Consider the following 17,965-nt stretch of genomic DNA (forward strand, 5'->3'; position numbering starts at 1 on the left):
GTGACACATATGAAACTATAGGGAGAGAGAGAATTAGTTTCATGGCCATGAAACCTTTGGACACCGTTGCAAGTCCTCGGTAACGCTATGAAACTCGTATTGAGGGGCTTGAGACGTTTTATGCCATCAAACTCTCTCTGCATTCAATCAAACTTTCAGTAGTAATTAAATGCTTTAGTTAACTTTCGAAATGGTACAATGATATGTTACACCGTGGGTAGTTGTTTCATGCATCGTTTAATCGAATTGGTTGTTTTAAAAACTATGGAGTGAAACCGAGACATTAAGGGGTGTTTGTTTTTAGGAGCTAAACTTTAGCCCCTAGTCATATCGGATGTTTGGACATTTATTATAAATAGTAAACGTAGTCTATAAATAAAATACATGTATAATCTTGGACTAATTTGCGAGACGAATCTAATGAGCCTAATTAATTCATGATTAGCCTATGTGATGCTACAGTAAACATTTGCTAATTATGAATTAATTAGACTCAAAAAATTCGTCTCGCGTATTAGTTCTCATTTATAAAATTAGTTTTTTAATTAACCTATATTTAATACTTCAACGTCCTGCTGATATGACATGGGGCTAATCTAAACAACCCCATTTATCTGCTTAGAGCCAGAGAACGTCGGCAGTACCAATGCAGCGGCAAAAACGCAGAAATTCGGTCAAAGGCACATCTCACAGCTGCTGGAGCAGTAAAGGACATTCATGAACATTCAAATCAAACAAACAACCAAAAAAAAATCTTCACAGGCTCATAAATACGCAGGAGATGCATACAATGGGAAGGAAACAAATTTCCAAAATCCAAACAGGACCAGCAACTGCAATTTCTGCAGAGCAACAGCGCATCAAAAAAAATAAAAGAAAGAAAAAGTGAAAAAAGAAAAGAATCTACCCCCTCATATTCCTCCTCGAAACGTCCCTGGACCGGTCCCTCGTGGACCGCGCGGTGACGTGGCACCGGCTCGGGGGAGGGTCTACATAAGCCGGGTCCACGCAGCCCCCACCAAAAACCCACCCAATCCGCGTGTCAAAACCTCCGGCCTCCGAAGCGAGCGCGCCAGCTCAGCACGGCGGCGGCGGCGGCGGCGGCGGCGACGGCGAAGGGGAAGGCGAGGGGAGAGATGGACGCCGCGATGGAGTCGGCGGTGGGGCCGCACTTCAGCGGGCTCCGCCTCGACTCTCGCCGCCTCTCCTCCTCCTCCCTCCCCTCCTCGCCCTCCGCCTCGAGCAGCTGCAAAGGCGGCACGGCCCCCGACGGCACCGCCGCGGCGGCGGCCAACGGGTTCGCGGCGTCCACCGCCGCCTCGGAGGGGAGCAGGCAGCCCTTCGTGATCGGTACGCGTCCTCCTCCGCCGCTGTGGTCGCCTTCCCCCCTAGCGGCTCGTTCCCTCGTGATAATCGTGGTGGTGCTTGTTTTGAACTTTGGTGGTTGTGAAGGTGTGTCGGGCGGGACGGCGTCGGGGAAGACGACGGTGTGTGACATGATCATCCAGCAGCTGCATGACCACCGCGTCGTGCTGGTCAACCAGGTGCGGCGTGCTCGATGCTCGTTGGGCTGCATACAATTTTTTTTGTTTGTTCTCCTTGTTGATTGGTACTGTTGCAATATATGCATATGCTTGCGTACTGACCTCTCGTGTTTCGAGCGATTTGTTCAATCAACCTACATGTGGTTGCAGTTATCACTGAGCTTTTGTCATAACAAAATAACTGAGCGGAACATATTGTGATGGGGTCATTTGTGATATCGGGAAATGGGGGAGGGGATCACCACCTCTAGCATGTTACTACTTTATTGTATGTTCATCTTTAATCTGTTTTATGAATCCTAAACATGTATGGCCCTTAGTGCAGTCCTATATTTTTTTTCTCTGTACTAGCGATAGCGTGTTTCTTTAAGGCAAGCAAGCAGAGTTGCTATTTGTGCAAATTGTTAAAAGGAGAGATCGGTTGTGAAAACAATCCTCCTGAACAAACTATGCATATTGACAGGCTAGAGCACATCTTCGAGAAATTGCCTGCACATTTTGCATCCATACTCAGTTGTGTGTTTCCTATGGTTGGCAGTGGTTGAGTGATTTCTTGCTCTGTTGGGTGAATGCTAATCTGTGTACTTGCAAGTTTCTGTCATTTGATTAAGAGCTGCATCAAAAGCTAGCAAAAACAAGTTGACTATGGCTGATAGATATTTCTAATTTGTGCAGCTACTCTATGTAATTCAACTAACGTTCCAAATTTTCAGGATTCATTCTACCGTGGTTTAACTGAGGAAGAATCTGAACGTGTGCAGGACTATAACTTTGATCACCCAGGTGCTTGATTTGATAAAGATCAATTGTTTTTTGAGTTCTCAAGGTTTCAATATGCTACTTGACATTGGGGAGAGGATCGAGAGGCTAAGATATTTCCGTTCTTTTTCTTTGCAGATGCATTTGATACAGACCAACTTCTCGAGTGCATGGGACAACTAAAAAGTGGGCAATCCGTAAATATTCCTATATATGATTTTAAGAACCACCGCCGATGCTCTGAAAGTTTTAGAAAGGTAGTAATATCATTGTTGACCATTGGTGTGAAAAAGATAGTGTGTTTTTTTACCTATGATTAATTACTGGCTGATAACTTTGTATGCAAAGATTGTACGTACATCATTGAAATGGTGTGCCCCTTTTCTTATTCTGTTGTAGAAATTTGGTGCAAAATATTGAATCTGTAAGCACGTAATTAAGTAGTGTACTGTGAGACCTTTATTAATAAACGAGTTACATATGCTAAAAGAGTAGTCACCTTTTTATTGTGGGCCTTTCTCAACCTATATAGCAGTTATGATTTATGAAACTTTTCATAACCTCAGCCACCCCAACCCTAGTTCCACCACGGCAATAAATCATAAGTGATATTTCTCTTTCAATCGAGTGTCATTTGGTGGTCTATTTTCTGGATTTCTTTAATGCTAGTGAACCCTAATGAATTATGATTGTTAATTAGGTTTAAACCTCTTGACAAATTTGTTTTCTTAGGTTAATGCATCAGATGTCATCATTTTGGAGGGAATTTTAGTATTTCATGATCAAAGGGTTCGTGATTTGATGGACATGAAAATTTTTGTTGACGCAGGTTTGTTGCTCCTCTTTATTAGGTATACTATAATCAATATTTAACAATTTCGGAAACTGTATATGTTCTAGACCTATAGTGGTTTCAAACTTTATTTGTTAATCGTATTCTAGTCAATCTGTGATTGTTGACCTTTTATCCATTTGTTTTTTATTCATCAATTTAGATGCCGATATTAGGCTTGCCCGCCGTATAAGGCGTGATACAGTTGAAAGAGGTAGAGATGTCATCTCAGTGCTCGAGCAGGTAATTTAAACACTAGTCTATCTTCTTCATTTTTGGATTTTAGTATTTTGCTATTTAAATATGTTAAAGAATCTGCATGCCCTGATGTATGTAATGACACTTTTTTTCTTATGAACCTTGTTGAATTGTAGTATGGGAAATTTGTGAAGCCTGCATTTGATGATTTTGTTCTTCCTTCCAAGAAATATGCTGATGTGATCATACCACGAGGGGGGGATAACCATGTTGCCATTGATTTAATTGTGCAACATATTCGTACAAAACTTGGTCAGCATGACTTGTGCAAAATTTACCCAAATGTTTTTGTGGTTCATACAACTTTCCAGGTACACTCAATTGTTTCTCTTGATCCTTAGTTTCATGATATTACTATATGTACAAACTTGTGGTTATAACCATTTGGTTAAACAGATACGTGGAATGCATACTCTTATTCGCGACCGGGACATTGCGACTCCTGATTTCGTCTTCTATTCAGATCGTCTGATTCGTCTGGTAGCACTCATTCTTTAAGGCTCTAATTCATTAGTTAAGTGAACTAGAGAGCTATTGACGTAGCTGACTGTTTATTTAAAGCATTATTTATGTGCAAAATAAATATCTTGCTAGGTAGTTGAGCATGGCTTGGGGCATTTGCCATTTACGGAGAAGCAGGTCGTTACACCAACAGGTATTTTGCTGGTTCTCTTGTACCATGCACCTTTTTATAGAGGAAATGCGCCTTTTTTTCTTGCAATTTGTCCGCTAGGAATGTATTAACATATGCCAGCCAGAAAAAAGGAAAATACCTTAATCATGTTTGAAATTATCTCTTAAAAAGTTATCTGATGCTTTAGAGGTTTTCTTAACATATTGCTATGGTATGTAAGAACAGCTATTGTGTACTGTAGAAATGAAAGGACTACAATTTGACAAAACTAGATCATTTTACATATCACTATGAAAACATGGCATTTGACATTTTCCATTGGCAAATTGGTGGTTTTGCCCAGAATCACGTAACTTATTGATTACTTACCTGTTATCTTTTGTCCTGAAAAATACTGACAACAGGAGCTGGAATAACCACTTTACAATTTCACTCCTGGTTTGAAATTGATGGAGATAATGTAGCTTATCCATCCAAAGTGGAAAAATATGGCATGTATTTCCTAAGAAGTTGTGAATCAAGGAATCTAATTGTCTTGGTTCAATATTCATTGGCAAGAGAAGTCTTGAATTTGGGGGCTCTAAAAGATTGTTGACTGATTGCCCTATTTACTACATGAAATTATTTTCTTTAGAAAGGTCAGCTCTGCTGGCATTGTATAAATGAATAGGAAGCAGAGCACTACAATTACTGGTTATTTACAGTTTCACATGCCTAGCACTGTCCGTTTATTTTCACACAAACAAATTATGGGAGTTTTCACGTTTATGACTTCCATGATTATTTTGTTCTTTGGTCCAGGGTCTACTTACATGGGAGTTGACTTCTGTAAGAAGCTCTGTGGTGTGTCAATTGTTCGAAGGTAAGCTGTTACTTTCCTGAAAACTAGTAATAGCTTCAAAGGCAAAAATTCTGATGGGGTTATGGGCCGCTTCCAATGTTCTCAAACTTGAGTAAATTGCTATGCCATATATAGATCAGAGGGGGTCATCTTTTGGATTTTCCAAGGAAAAGCCAAGCGGCATATTTGTAAACAAAAAATAATTTGTGAATAAAACCTTTATATGCGTGTCGTTCATAGTGATCTAAAAGCTAAGGCTGGAAAATCGACTACGATGAAAAACCTCAAAATCAATAAATTTAAGGTTGAAAATTCAAATTTTGGCTTATAAGCATAAGCATAAGCAAAAATCAAAAGATAGGGTAAAAGAGTTCTTTTGCATATTATTGTGATGCAAATCTTTATTCAATATGTATTTATGATACTCATAACTCAGCCCAAGCTGACCAGCAGTAGTCAGTCAACTTATAATCCATTTCTTTGATTTATTTTTTATTTGTACATACTTATGCATGAAAACACTTAAACACTCGGTATATATGTTGTTCTGCAGTGGTGAAAGCATGGAGAATGCATTACGTGCTTGTTGTAAGGGGATTAAAATAGGCAAAATACTAATACACAGGGTTGGAGATGACGGGCAACAGGTTAAGTGCTTTGTATTTTTCTTGCGAATACCATGGAAATAATTCACTTTCTGTGAAATGTTGAGTGAACCTTTCTTCTTTTCCCTTGTCCAGCTCATATACCACAAGTTACCCTTGGATATTGCTGAACGACATGTTCTACTCATGGATCCTGTGCTTGGTACAGGTATTGGGTTGAATTCTTCCAATGTTCCTTTCGTAATGTTGTTTTGCATAATTGTCAGAATGAAGAATTATTGAAGTCCCGGCTAAAGTTTCTTGTCATAACTATTCAACTCTACAGGTAACTCAGCAAATCAAGCTATAGAACTACTTATAAGAAAAGGAGTTCCTGAGGAGCGGATTATGTTTCTCAATCTTATCTCGGTAAAACAATCTCTCTTTGACATGTGATATATAACATGGTTCATTTTGTGAAAGTTTGTTTATGGCATCTTCTGATGAACAGGCTCCTGAAGGGGTCCATTGTGTCTGCAAGCGATTCCCCCGGTTGAAGATTGTAACATCTGAGATAGAAACCGGGTTGAACGAGGAATGGCGTGTCATCCCAGGCTTAGGGGAGTATGGTGATCGCTACTTCGGCACAGACTAATCAACAACGGTTGATACTGCTTCTTCACTGGGGACTTGACAAGATACCCACATTAGAGCTAACATTACCGTGAGAGGGATATACTGGTTGTGTTTGGTTGTTTGTGGTATACTCGGTGGTGTGCAACCATTGGAATTGGACGTGTGCTCATTGTTGCTTCTATGATGAACTTTGGGCGCTGAACCAAAAAAAAAAAAAACTTATCACAGATTGGCCTAAGGCCCGCACGCGGGAGATGCCGTGTGGTTTCAGTTGTGATTTTCTGATTGAATTGATGATCATAATGAAACTTACATATTGGCAAAGTATATGCATTGTCTTAACAGTATTGTTTGCGCGCCGGGAAAACAATGTTTGATGGGTGTAATTATAGTGCGCTATGTGATCACTGTGATGATGTATTATCATCATGTACTATGCAGTGGTGATTCTCGTGCTTTCGTGCCCCGTGTAACGTTTGCCTGTAAATTGCAATCTCGGCTAATAAATATAGCGAATAACAGGTTGGTGTCTAAGACAGGGGATCGCGGTTAATGACTAATGAGCGCTATCACGGGTAGTATAACCTGAATTTTTGACTTGTATGGTTTATTATAGGCTAATGGTTTTTAAACAGTAGGGTCGTGCATTTACTTTAAATAAATAAATATAAAAAGATCCTTAAACTTTAGCTTTTGATTTAACAGTATAAGAAAAGCTTATGACTCTATAAAGTTTGACAAAAAAAATGTCTATTTGTTTGGACTTATAAGCTATGAATAATGACATTTTAACATGTTAACAGAGCAACTAGAAAAAAAATTGTGAGATCAATATATGGATTCAGATCCTCTACTGTACTTCATATGTTAGGGAGTATGTTAATGAACATTGCTGTAGACGAAGTGCAGAAGATCTCATTTCATCAATACACATTGCAACTTTCGAAGTCAAATTGTACCGATGTTTGGTTATAAAATAGCTTAAATTAAGAATCAAACATATCGTTCCATTCGTTAGAACCTAATATACCTCCAAAATCAAATCGTGGTCACTATTTAAATTCGTTAAGTAAGTCAAACAATTCGAGTTGCAAGCTAGGCTTGTGCTAATCAATATAGATTCTATTTTTTAAGAGTGGAGTTAGCACGAGTGCATGACTGCTTCTAGAAAATGATCTATAAGAGTGCAGTTGGATTTTTGCTGCTCACGGCTCCACTACAAACCTATTTTCCACTAATTTATTGATGTAATTAAGTAAAACTTGTCACTCACCTGCCCCTAAAACTGTCACTCACCCTAAAAGGTCTATTTTGAGAGCTGATATTGAGAATCAGTTGGTGAGAATCTAACTTCTAATTCTCCGAAGCTCCGGATCCTTAAAAACATAGTGTTATTTAAGAGAGATTATAACTTACAAAAACTATAAAAAAACAGTAGCCATACGTACGAAGCTCCCTCAAACATGTCGTTAATTCCAAGAATTCCAGCTTGTGGTTGTGGTGGTTTCGGCTGGGAGCAGCACTCGGTCAAATTCAGCCCAGCCCGTTAGACGCGCGGGCCATCACGGCCATTTCCCGCAAGAGAGACGAGTGGGCCGCGGCCCGAACCGTGCACCCACGCAGCGGGAGCGAAAGGCGGCGGGCGCGACCCAACTCAACTCGCGGCTTTGGACAGCGTGCGGTCTCGCCAACACACTCGCGCGCGCCGGCACGCCGCCGCCGCCGCCGCAACCCCCCCTCTCCTCCTCCTCCTCCGCCGCCCCACCGTCACCGTCGCCCCCCTCGCGCAGCCGCTCGACGCCGGCCTCGCCGGCCGCCGGCTAACCTCTCGGTAATCACGAGTGACTCGAGATCTCTTTACTTGCCATCATTAGGCATTCATCATCAGTTCATCGCATACAGATCACTGCGAATCCGGTTGGATTTTTTCCTCCTTTTTTTTTTGGTAGATCATCTGATCATCGCGACTGATTTCAGGGAATTCGTTTTCCTTTCCTCTCGTTTTACATCGGTTTCAGACATGGTACGAACTGACAGTTTGGGGCCGGTACATGTGTAGTTACAATTTCTGAATTTGTCTGCGGTTGGGGAATTTTTTCGGGAACATTTACAAACGTATCATTTGTTTTTATTTTTGTGTGTGTAAGGACACCATTTAAATTTCAAACGACAGCTCTAGTGATATTTTTTTTAAGTTTGTTTTGTAATAACAATTCAGATGAGCGACAAATTTACTGTTTTTTCCCTCTCTGTCGCTCCAAATACCTTTCTTTTCCTCTGTCAGCTACAAGCCTTCAGCCTCAGCCATAGAAGCTCCCGATAAAACCCTATTTAAATACAAATGCTAATTAATCACCTTAACCACAACGTCCTCAACTAACCTGCATACACCAACTCTGCTGGCAATGCATCGCACACATGGCTCAGCCACTAACTCAACTAACTTCCGCACATGCATGCATCATGAACTGAGTCCACTGACCGAATAAGTGTTCCGCCGTACATGCATGTACGATACGCAACGTACAATGTCTCCGTACATATACACTCGTAACAACTAGTACTGTACTGTTCATCGTAACATGTCCTGCCTAATTTTTAAAGATGTATTGCACATGTCTATAGAGAGAAAATAAATGATTTATTAAAGAAATCATTTGACATTTTTTTCTGATTTTTGTTAAACAGTGGTTTTTACGTGACATGGGGTGGGGTAAGAGCACGGATGACTCCAATTTTAAATAGTTGAGATGTTACACACCCATGTTTTACAATGGGACATTGAGTTAAATATAGTAGTAATTATTTTATGGATCTATTGGAAATATGTCTAATAAAGATTGAGTAGAAAAACAAAAGTTTATTTGTTCTGTTTTTTCTTGTGAACGTGATTCACTGCTTGTGGGGAAGCAATGGTTTTTTCGGTTTTATTAGGGTGTGGGGAGCGGTTGGTTTTTTTTCAGGTTTCTTAGGGTAGAAGTGCGATACGTGCAAAAGAAGAGGGAGTATGGATGAGTGCACTTTTTTAAGGAGCAGAGATATGTATCAAGAAAAAAGGAGTAGAGATATGAAATAAAATTATTTCAAATGAACTGCTTCACACTAAAATTTTGCATTCAGTTTTCAGACATGAAAGGATTAATTCTCTCAGCTAAGACTTGGATCTTCAGCATTTTTTGGGGGCCAATCCCCTATTGTTTGAAGATTTTAAACATGATCTTAAACCCCCATGGTTTTACTTCAAGTTGAAGACAGCACGTTTTGTTCTTATGAATTGGTCTGACTCTGAATTTCCATCTCTCCAAGGGACATGTCCCTTCAAATCCTTGCAAATTGATGAAAATTGATTTTTCTCCTTTTGACATTTCAATGGCTTCGCTAGCTATGGCATTCAGTTTATAATATTTGTTCTTATTTATGCATTTTTCATTTTTGAGTTCAAATAACAGAATATCTGTCAAGCTAACAAATTCGATTCCTTCATTGGCATTGCACAAACTCATTTGCTTGGACACTTGGACAGCATATTCTTTCCCGGAGCACTACTCCCGCTGCCAATTCCTTCAAGTTGACAAATTCTCACGTCTTAATTGTTTTTAATCATGCATACTGATAATATCAATATTTTAGAACAATTCTAACGTACTAACCATCAGCATTAAGGCTAAAATCTCTTTTAGAAATGCTAAAACAGTGGGCTTTGGAGGTCATGTAACTAACTAGCTTGACAGCTCAGTGACCCAGTTTCATTTTGGTTAAGAGTTAGCTAGACTACTAGTAGTAGGTAAAAGCTGCATGTTGCCATGCATATATAAAATCATGCCCCAGCTCTTTTCTGATGATCCGTCCTGTTTCTCATCTTCTCCAAGGAGCAGCAAGGACATCTGAACATGGCTTGCAAGGTGAAAGGGGACACCGGCAAGCTCCTGCCGGTGATTTCCTTCTTCCTCGGCGCGGCACTGACGGCGGCGTTCGTCTTCCTCATTGCTACTCTGGATGTCAACTGGAGGCTCTCCGCCCTGGCCACCTGGAACTATGGTGCTCAGCCAGCCGTCACCGAAGAGGTTAGTGGTCTATTGATGCTGCTCTTTCTGCTTAACGATCTGAACATTTTCAGTGCTGTTTGGTTGAGCTGGTGATGTCGTATATGTGATATGGCCTTAAATTCAAAAATGAAGTTTTTGCAGTAACTTTGTTTACTCCACCTGAGGTTCTGGTTGAAAAAACACTTTTTTACCTTCTTTCCATTTCATTTTTTCATTTTGCTGCAAACATTCTGGAGTTGCAACTAGGGACAGTGTAGATGATCATTATCAGAGTAGTGGCTCCCTTTCTATCCTAGATTCCTCTAGCTGCATCTTCGTTCAGTGAACTCATAAAGCATCTAAGCAACTACGGCAACAAAATCCATATCCAATAATGGTGCAGATATGTTCGTCGCAGTAGTAATCAAGCCTAGAATTTGATTATACGAAGTCTATCAAAATGCCAGTCATACTTTTTCGAGCATTAGCCTAAGAATAAGATAAGCTTCCTGTAGCTTTGTCACATCCAGGGCCCAAAAAAGCTTAAAGCTGAAACTGACTACTGCAGAGGCAAGGAATATGCTAACCTGATGTCCAAGCAGCCTTGTGGGATTTATTACATCATTTACAACTCAGCCAAATTGATTCGAGTGTGATGAGAAACTTTGTACGTGCGAACTTTCCAGCTCGAACTGCATCTCGATAATTTTACTTGAACCTTTTATTCAGATTCTCAATCAAAATCATGAACTGTAGCATGTACTGATTTGTATAGCATCTAATGAAACGCCTGAAAAAATAAAATTGCGTTGCAGATGAGAGCACTGGCTGAGCTGACGGAGGTGCTGAGGAACGCGTCCATGGACGACAGGACGGTGATCATGACGTCCATCAACCGCGCGTACGCCGCGCCGGGCTCCCTGCTGGACCTCTTCCTCGAGAGCTTCCGGCTCGGCGAGGGCACCGAGCCGCTGCTGAAGCATGTCCTCATCGTGGCTATGGACCCCGGCGCGCTCGAGCGGTGCCGGTCGGTGCACCCCCACTGCTACCTCCTCCGGCGGCCGGACGGCGCCGTGGACTACAGCGACGAGAAGCACTTCATGACCAAGGACTACCTCGACATGATGTGGGGACGTAACCTGTTCCAGCAAACCATCCTCCAGCTCGGCTTCAACTTCCTCTTCACGGTATGACTCAACATTACTACCTCTGTTCACCATGTTTTTACTTTTACACAATTACACGTAGTGTTCAAAACAGTCACCCTATTTTAACTTTTCATGATAAAACGAGTCATGAGAAATGAAACTTTAGAAAAAAAAATTGAATAAGACAAGTGGTCAAACGATTATATCAAAAAAAGTGAAAGCATCGTATATTTAACAATAGATTAAGTATATATTATTCAAAAGTATAAGCATTGTGTCATAAAACTGTTATATTCTCTAAACTTGTTCTAATATAATAAAATTAGTAATCAAAATTTGAAAAGTTTGATCAAATTTTATTCCTATATGTCAAATTTTTATGGTTCGAAGAAAGTATGTTTTCAAAGTATAAGTTTGATGAACTTCACGTAAACTATCTGGTACATACAACTCAATAATGAATACTCTCTTCATTTTTATTTAACATCGTTAACTTTTATATGGACGTTTGATTATTCGTAAAATTCAAAAACGTTACATAATTAAGTTATTTTGTTACGATTTGGTTTATTACTAAATACTATGCTTTAAGCATAATTTATAATTTTATATATTTGAAAAAATTAAATACGATGAACGGTTAGCTTATATGAGTCAAAGGCGTCAGAAAAAACGGAGAGAGTAATATGACGTGCATTAATCGTTGTAAATTTCAGGACATTGACATCATGTGGTTCCGGAACCCGCTGCGGCACATCGCGATCACGTCGGACATCGCGATCGCCAACGACTACTACAACGGCGACCCGGAGAGCCTCCGCAACCGCCCCAACGGCGGCTTCCTCTACGTGCGCGCCGCCAACCGCACGGTGGACTTCTACCGCCGGTGGCGCCGGGCGCGGCGGCGCTTCCCGCCGGGCACCAACGAGCAGCACGTCCTGGAGCGCACGCAGGCCGAGCTCAGCCGCCGCGCCGGCGTGCGCATGCAGTTCCTCGACACCGCGCACTGCGGCGGCTTCTGCCAGCTCAGCCGCGACTTGGCCAGGGTCTGCACCCTCCACGCCAACTGCTGCACCGGCCTCGCCAACAAGGTGCACGACCTCGCCGCCGCGCTCCGCGACTGGGCCAACTACACGGCGGCGCCACCGGCGGCCCGCCGCCGCGGGGGCTTCGGCTGGACCAGGCCAGGCAGGTGCATCCGCTGACACCGGCCTCGAGCAGCTAGCTAGTGGCTCCAAAAGGCTTAGCTACCTAGCTGCTCCGACGACTATACAACCAACTGTGATAGTGTGTTACTGCTCAGTGCGTGCGTGTACATTTTGAGTTTTCCCTTCTTGTTGGGATCCTCCCAACAATGGCTCTGATAGTGGGATTGATTGGTTTCAGGAGGCAGCTTTGTAAACAAAAGTGTTCTTATCATGCCACATAATACAAATTGCATTTCATTTGTGGTATGAACATAATACAGCTTACTTATGGATGGCTTAATTGATTAAATCCGGCATCATCTTTTCGCTTCTACTCATGCTTATACACCCAAATTTAAATTTTTTTAATTTAAATTTAAATTAATTTTAGAGTTTTTTTATCGTAATTTATTTTTTAGCCTTTGGTTTTAGATAACTAAGAGTATGCATGCAAAAGTTTTATTCACAAATATTTTCTTATTTGCAAATATATTGTTTCATTTTTTTTCACTAAATCAGCCAAAAGATGACTACAAGGACCTGTTCCAACTAGATAGTTGGATAGATCATGGATAAATTCTCATGTAAATATATTAATAAAGCTCAAAACGTTATCGAAGATGATAAATATCTCAGAAAAGTTATGTAAACATCGCTGATGGAAATGTTTTTGAAGACGAATAAAAAATCCTAACTATTTAGAAAGCCCCCTAATAGTACGTGCAATTTTTGTGAATCTAAATGGCGTAACAACATGCAATTCGACCGATTAACCATCCGTTTGCCAGAAACGACCGACCGCTTGCATACACGAAAAATAAGATTTGAATAAGCAATCAAAGGCAGTTGATGATGAGCTTTTATATAGGAAAGGAAAATTTTGGCAGACAAGTCAAGTAAGCACTCGTTACCATTTGATCATACACAAACGAAAGGATAGAGTCAACATTAACAAGTTCCGACTAAAACAATGGTACCGGAAACAAAAATAGAACACTGCCATAACAAGTACTAGAAAAAACTACAGCTGCGACTCTTGGACAGACGAGCTCACTGCCTCCTCGGTGCGATACTGCTCTCAGGCTACAAAACAGACAATCATTATATGGATTAGAAGGGAACAGCTAAACAAAAGTTGAATCAAAATGATCGCAAGGGATGTTGTCTACTAAATTTTATTCCGACTGACAAGGATAAATGGATTTAAGTAAATGTCAGGATTTTTTGTTCATTGCAAATGTGGCACTAAGACAAGGACAGCTTAAATAGTCTGTATCCAAAGTCTAATTCGAGTAAGCAACTGAAACAAATATAATGGGATGAAAGAAAAGGTATACCTCTTTCTTCACGGCCTCTTCCTTCTCTGACAAGATAAGCTCAACGTGGCAGGGTGAGGACATGTAAGCTGCCACAAAAAAGAAATATTAGTAAACTAGCAATGGAACCACAAACCAACATCCATCCTTTAGAACTTACGATTAATGCGTCCATGAGCACGGTATGTCCTGCGTCTCTGCTTCTGGGCCTGGTTCACCTGGATGTGTGAAACGAAGAGGTTGTCGACATCCAAGCCTTTAACCTATAAGCAACAACAGTCCATTAGTTAGCTCAAATAAATGAATGTCAACCTTAAAATATAAATATAAAGGACTAGCAACAGGTTCATACATCGGCATTACTCTCAGCATTCTTTAGCAGATCCAAAATAAACCTGGCTGATTTGGCAGGCCACCTGCCCTGCCCATTTGAATGGCGAGACTTTGCTTGTGCAGTACGTCCCACGCCTCCACAGTACCTTCGGAAGGGAATTGCCTGCTTGTGGGCAATAACATCCTCAAGGTACCTCTTAGCCTTGACCAAAGGCAGCTTGCGAAGTGCAAAGGCTGTCTCCCTTGTGTTCTGCAAACCATTATCAGGGTATTAGACATTAGGCTAGAGAAAGGATAATAAGAACCAACCAACGAACAATTGCATACACATCAGGGTCTAAGTATATACAACTCCACTGAATTCAGTTTGCCATGCACACAAAGAATAGCTCCGAAATGATTTCATATTAGCAGCAGCATATAGAGTGAGTTATGGGCGGTGTGACAAGAAAGCAAAATGTTATACAATAATGGTACATGAAATTTCAATGTACGTGGAAGATCAAAACACAAGTCAAATGAGTAATGTAACAGCATATAATAGATGTAAATCCAAGCTTAATCAGATAAAGAAAATCCTGTGAAACATTTGACGCGTTCTTAAAATTATATGTAACAATCAGGCTAAGATAAATTCCTCTGGATTGTGCAGTGCACACCAAAGCAACATCAAGAGTTGAATAGCATAATGCAAGTAATGTCCTCAAAAAAAATCGTGAAGCTCACATTATCACTATTATCACTTTCTGCAAATCAAACTTAGCAGATAGACGATATAGGTTCTCGCCAAACATAGACACTTATGATCTGCTAGGCCAAAATCATAGCCAAGGAATAAGGATGATGTCGCATTGCCTCTGAACCATTTGCCATTGCAATACAACAGTTCGTCAGAAGACAGTGCATTCATGTCCCTAAAGTAACGTGGGAACTGTTCGTGTGAAAAAAAACAGAACAGAACCTTTTACTCTTTAGGTTATCAGACTCTAATACTATCTACAGAACAATTCTCCAATCCCTACACAATATACAGAATGATTCTCCAATCCTTTCGGAATGCTATCTACAAACTTCCTTACCCTAATTCAGCACAATTGCATACAGCAACCCACTAATCTACAACCAACCAACCAACCATGCATAAACGTAAACCCCACGAAGCAGGCTGAAGAAACGCACCTTGAAATGGACCCTCAGATCCCTCCCCATGGCCTTGGCCGCTGCGCACAAAACACCAAGCAGCATCACATCAAAAACCCACCTTCCCAAACAGCCCCAAACCGAGACCAAACCAACCGCGGAAATAGCTAGCGACGGGATCTTACACTTGGTCGGGTTCGACGGCTCCCGCGAGTACTTGCCCTGAGACAGACGACGCAACAGCGAGACGTCAGAACAACGGAACGAACCAGGAGAATATCAACGTGCTGCCAGAGCGTAGGGAGCTCAGAACTAACCATGGCGGCGGCGTCGGCGGCGAAGGGTAGGCTTCGCACGAGCTCGCTCTCTCTCTCTCTCCGCAACGAAGAAGCCGCGGCTCTCGGTGGCGGCGGCCTAAGAGGAGAGGAAACCCTAGAAATGGCTTGGCATCTCTACATGGGCCGTGGGCTCTACTTGGGCCCGTAATGTGGACGGCGGCCCACCGCATACCTGGTTTGTGGTGGGCTTTTTTCATGTACGAACAACGCCGCCCCCTTTCTTATGGATTTTCTAAGAGTTTAATTAGGCCCATTGGCTCTTTAAAATAAGAGTATTTTTCACTTTTTGAGCTAGGTGGATGCATTTCATTTTGCATCAGATTTAGCACATATTTTTACTTTAAACCAGGGAATATTTAAATATGTTTCACTTTCACCATCATATTATTAAAGGGAAGTCCTATAAAAAATGGTTAAAACTTATAAGACGTCTGAATTTTAGAGCATGCTACACCATGTTTCATTCAAATTTTATTAAATTTTGTTAAATATACATAATGTTGATGATGTATATTGGAGTTAAGTGAAACTTATTTCAATTCAACATGTTTTGCAAGGTGACAGTATGTATAGATTTGATGCAAAGTGAAACATGGTGTATTTTACATAGGGGTGTTAGTGAGCCAAGATTCCTGGGTCCTTTCACATTACTACTCAGCTTTTATTTTTTTCCCTCAAAAAACTATCTTTAGCCGGCTTGTTTTTTATCCGGTCCTTAAAAATTACAGGGCAAAAAATTGGACTCATTAGTCATTACCACCCATAATTTGTACCTGGTGTACAATGCAATTTACTAAAAGAAATGTGCTAGTGAATAAACATCTTAATTTCCATGAGAAATACTACCTTCATCCCAAAATAAAAGCATTTGTACATATTGTTTAGTAGTGATTAATGTTGAGAAGAAAAGACTATGGTGACTTAATAAATAAGGAAGGGATGATAGGTAGGGATAAAATAGAAATAGTTTTGGATGAGAAGCAATCAATAGTGCAAGTAGTACTACTAATAGAACCATAAATACTTACATTTTGATAAATATTCAAATCCTAGAAATGTTTATATTTTGGAACATGAGAAGTATGAAATATAAAAGTTGTACACCATTGGGGGGGAGCCTTCAGCATTATTATGTTCATACACTAAAAATTAATTTTTAGTATGGGCATGTGTGACAGGGTATTTTAGATTTAATGAACAGTCAACAGTGTGTATTGTACTTCATCAGGATGTTTGAATATCAAAGACGAATAAAGCTGATATCAGCATATCTGCCTTGTGAATTTTCTAAGTAGTTGTGTGACTATAATATAGTTAAGGTCGGTGACCAAAGTCATGTAATTTGATTGTGACTGCATTGCCATAACATAATACTTAACCTAAGGACATCAATTGAGTTTATATAAGCACAAAAACACTCAAAATACAATGGGCTCTGAAGTGTGAACTTTTCTTTAGATGATGGTCTCTGAAGTCTGAACTGAGCAGCCAAAATTCATTGCTGCTAGGACCACATCATCAGGTTGGTTGCAGTTCAGAAAGAATTGAGTTGCAGTTCGGCTAAGAAAGAAAAACGTCAAAACTCGAATGAAACCTGAGGCTAAAATTCATCAGACTGAGTAAATCTTTTGTCTTTTTAGGAATACTCAAAAGACTTGCACATTTATGTATTGGGAGAAGTAAAGTTTACAGATGATAACGCAAGAAAAACAAACCAACAAAAATGAAAGAAAAAGGCTAAGATCACAGCTCAGTAATCTTTTTGATAGAAACAGCGCACATTTGGTTGGTTCAGTTTGCTCCATGGGATTTTATGAACAGATGCAGCTCAGGTTTATACTGATGTAATAGATCCTCCGACCTCCGATGTAGACTGCATTACGAATGTTTTTAAATCACACTGCTATTTTATAATTTACGGTCATTTATTTGTAATATCTGTAATGCTTGGTTGAAGTGTTTTTGAAGCAAATGGCAGAATGGATTTCCTTGTCTGAAAAAGGACTGCAGTATGAATGGTTTGAACTTCTCCTAACTTTTCTGTGAGTTTTTTTTTAAAAAAAATTAGTAAGCTCGATAGTTTATGGGACAAAGTATCAAATTTTGAATCTGAACCGAAAAATTCAGAAGCCGACTAAATGTCAAACTCTTGCCATCAAGGATGACATGCATGCTTCCATGTTTTCCTCAACAACTCCAATAAAAAAGGAACTATAGTTAAATATGAATTTACTCGTGACCTGAATGTGAATCATGCGTTACCATGCTCTAATGGATTGGCCGTCTGAACTCTTTACACAGAGAAAAAAAAAGTGCGATAACTTTCTTCAGCTTAGACAAAATTATGAGAACAAATACGATTATCATGAGAACAAATACGATAACTTTCT

The 17,965-nt window shown here is 40.3% G+C and overlaps 3 protein-coding genes across 3 annotated transcripts; 2 read left to right on the forward strand and 1 right to left on the reverse strand.

The window, feature by feature from the left end:
• Positions 1-1,019: 1,019 nt before the first annotated feature.
• LOC102709867 (uridine kinase-like protein 1, chloroplastic) lies at positions 1,020-6,386 on the forward strand. The gene is made up of 14 exons (XM_015840686.2): positions 1,020-1,350; positions 1,453-1,544; positions 2,258-2,327; positions 2,442-2,560; positions 3,036-3,132; positions 3,299-3,378; positions 3,510-3,704; positions 3,790-3,873; positions 3,988-4,048; positions 4,829-4,889; positions 5,422-5,515; positions 5,609-5,681; positions 5,799-5,881; positions 5,964-6,386. The coding sequence occupies exons 1-14, from the start codon at positions 1,137-1,139 to the stop codon at positions 6,105-6,107; spliced, it is 1,467 nt and encodes a 488-aa protein (XP_015696172.2). The 5' UTR covers positions 1,020-1,136; the 3' UTR covers positions 6,108-6,386.
• A 1,470-nt stretch (positions 6,387-7,856) lies between these two features.
• LOC102710146 (uncharacterized protein At4g15970-like) lies at positions 7,857-12,758 on the forward strand. The gene is made up of 4 exons (XM_040527079.1): positions 7,857-7,919; positions 9,964-10,152; positions 10,929-11,300; positions 11,978-12,758. The coding sequence occupies exons 2-4, from the start codon at positions 9,979-9,981 to the stop codon at positions 12,464-12,466; spliced, it is 1,035 nt and encodes a 344-aa protein (XP_040383013.1). The 5' UTR covers positions 7,857-7,919; positions 9,964-9,978; the 3' UTR covers positions 12,467-12,758.
• Positions 12,759-13,277: 519 nt separating this feature from the next.
• LOC102714311 (60S ribosomal protein L17-like) lies at positions 13,278-15,674 on the reverse strand. Its single transcript, XM_006659526.2, has 7 exons — positions 15,555-15,674; positions 15,423-15,459; positions 15,277-15,317; positions 14,117-14,347; positions 13,925-14,027; positions 13,786-13,853; positions 13,278-13,531 (listed from the first exon to the last, which is right to left on the reverse strand). The coding sequence occupies exons 1-7, from the start codon at positions 15,555-15,557 to the stop codon at positions 13,499-13,501; spliced, it is 516 nt and encodes a 171-aa protein (XP_006659589.1). The 5' UTR covers positions 15,558-15,674; the 3' UTR covers positions 13,278-13,498.
• Positions 15,675-17,965: the final 2,291 nt, after the last annotated feature.

This window comes from Oryza brachyantha, chromosome 8, assembly GCF_000231095.2.
Source record: "Oryza brachyantha chromosome 8, ObraRS2, whole genome shotgun sequence".
Taxonomy (NCBI): Eukaryota; Viridiplantae; Streptophyta; class Magnoliopsida; order Poales; family Poaceae; genus Oryza; species Oryza brachyantha.

Coding starts and splice junctions, on each gene's coding strand:
- LOC102709867 (XM_015840686.2), top strand. CDS start 1,137: ATGGACGCCGCGATGGAGTCGGCGGTGGGGCCGCACTTCAGCGGGCTC. Junction 1,351..1,452: donor CAGGCAGCCCTTCGTGATCG/GTACGCGTCCTC, acceptor GTGGTTGTGAAG/GTGTGTCGGGCGGGACGGCG. Junction 3,705..3,789: donor TGGTTCATACAACTTTCCAG/GTACACTCAATT, acceptor TTGGTTAAACAG/ATACGTGGAATGCATACTCT.
- LOC102710146 (XM_040527079.1), top strand. CDS start 9,979: ATGGCTTGCAAGGTGAAAGGGGACACCGGCAAGCTCCTGCCGGTGATT. Junction 10,153..10,928: donor AGCCAGCCGTCACCGAAGAG/GTTAGTGGTCTA, acceptor ATTGCGTTGCAG/ATGAGAGCACTGGCTGAGCT. Junction 11,301..11,977: donor GCTTCAACTTCCTCTTCACG/GTATGACTCAAC, acceptor TGTAAATTTCAG/GACATTGACATCATGTGGTT.
- LOC102714311 (XM_006659526.2), bottom strand. Junction 15,318..15,422: donor GCCGTCGAACCCGACCAAGT/GTAAGATCCCGT, acceptor TTTTGTGCGCAG/CGGCCAAGGCCATGGGGAGG. Junction 14,348..15,276: donor ATCTGAGGGTCCATTTCAAG/GTGCGTTTCTTC, acceptor AATGGTTTGCAG/AACACAAGGGAGACAGCCTT.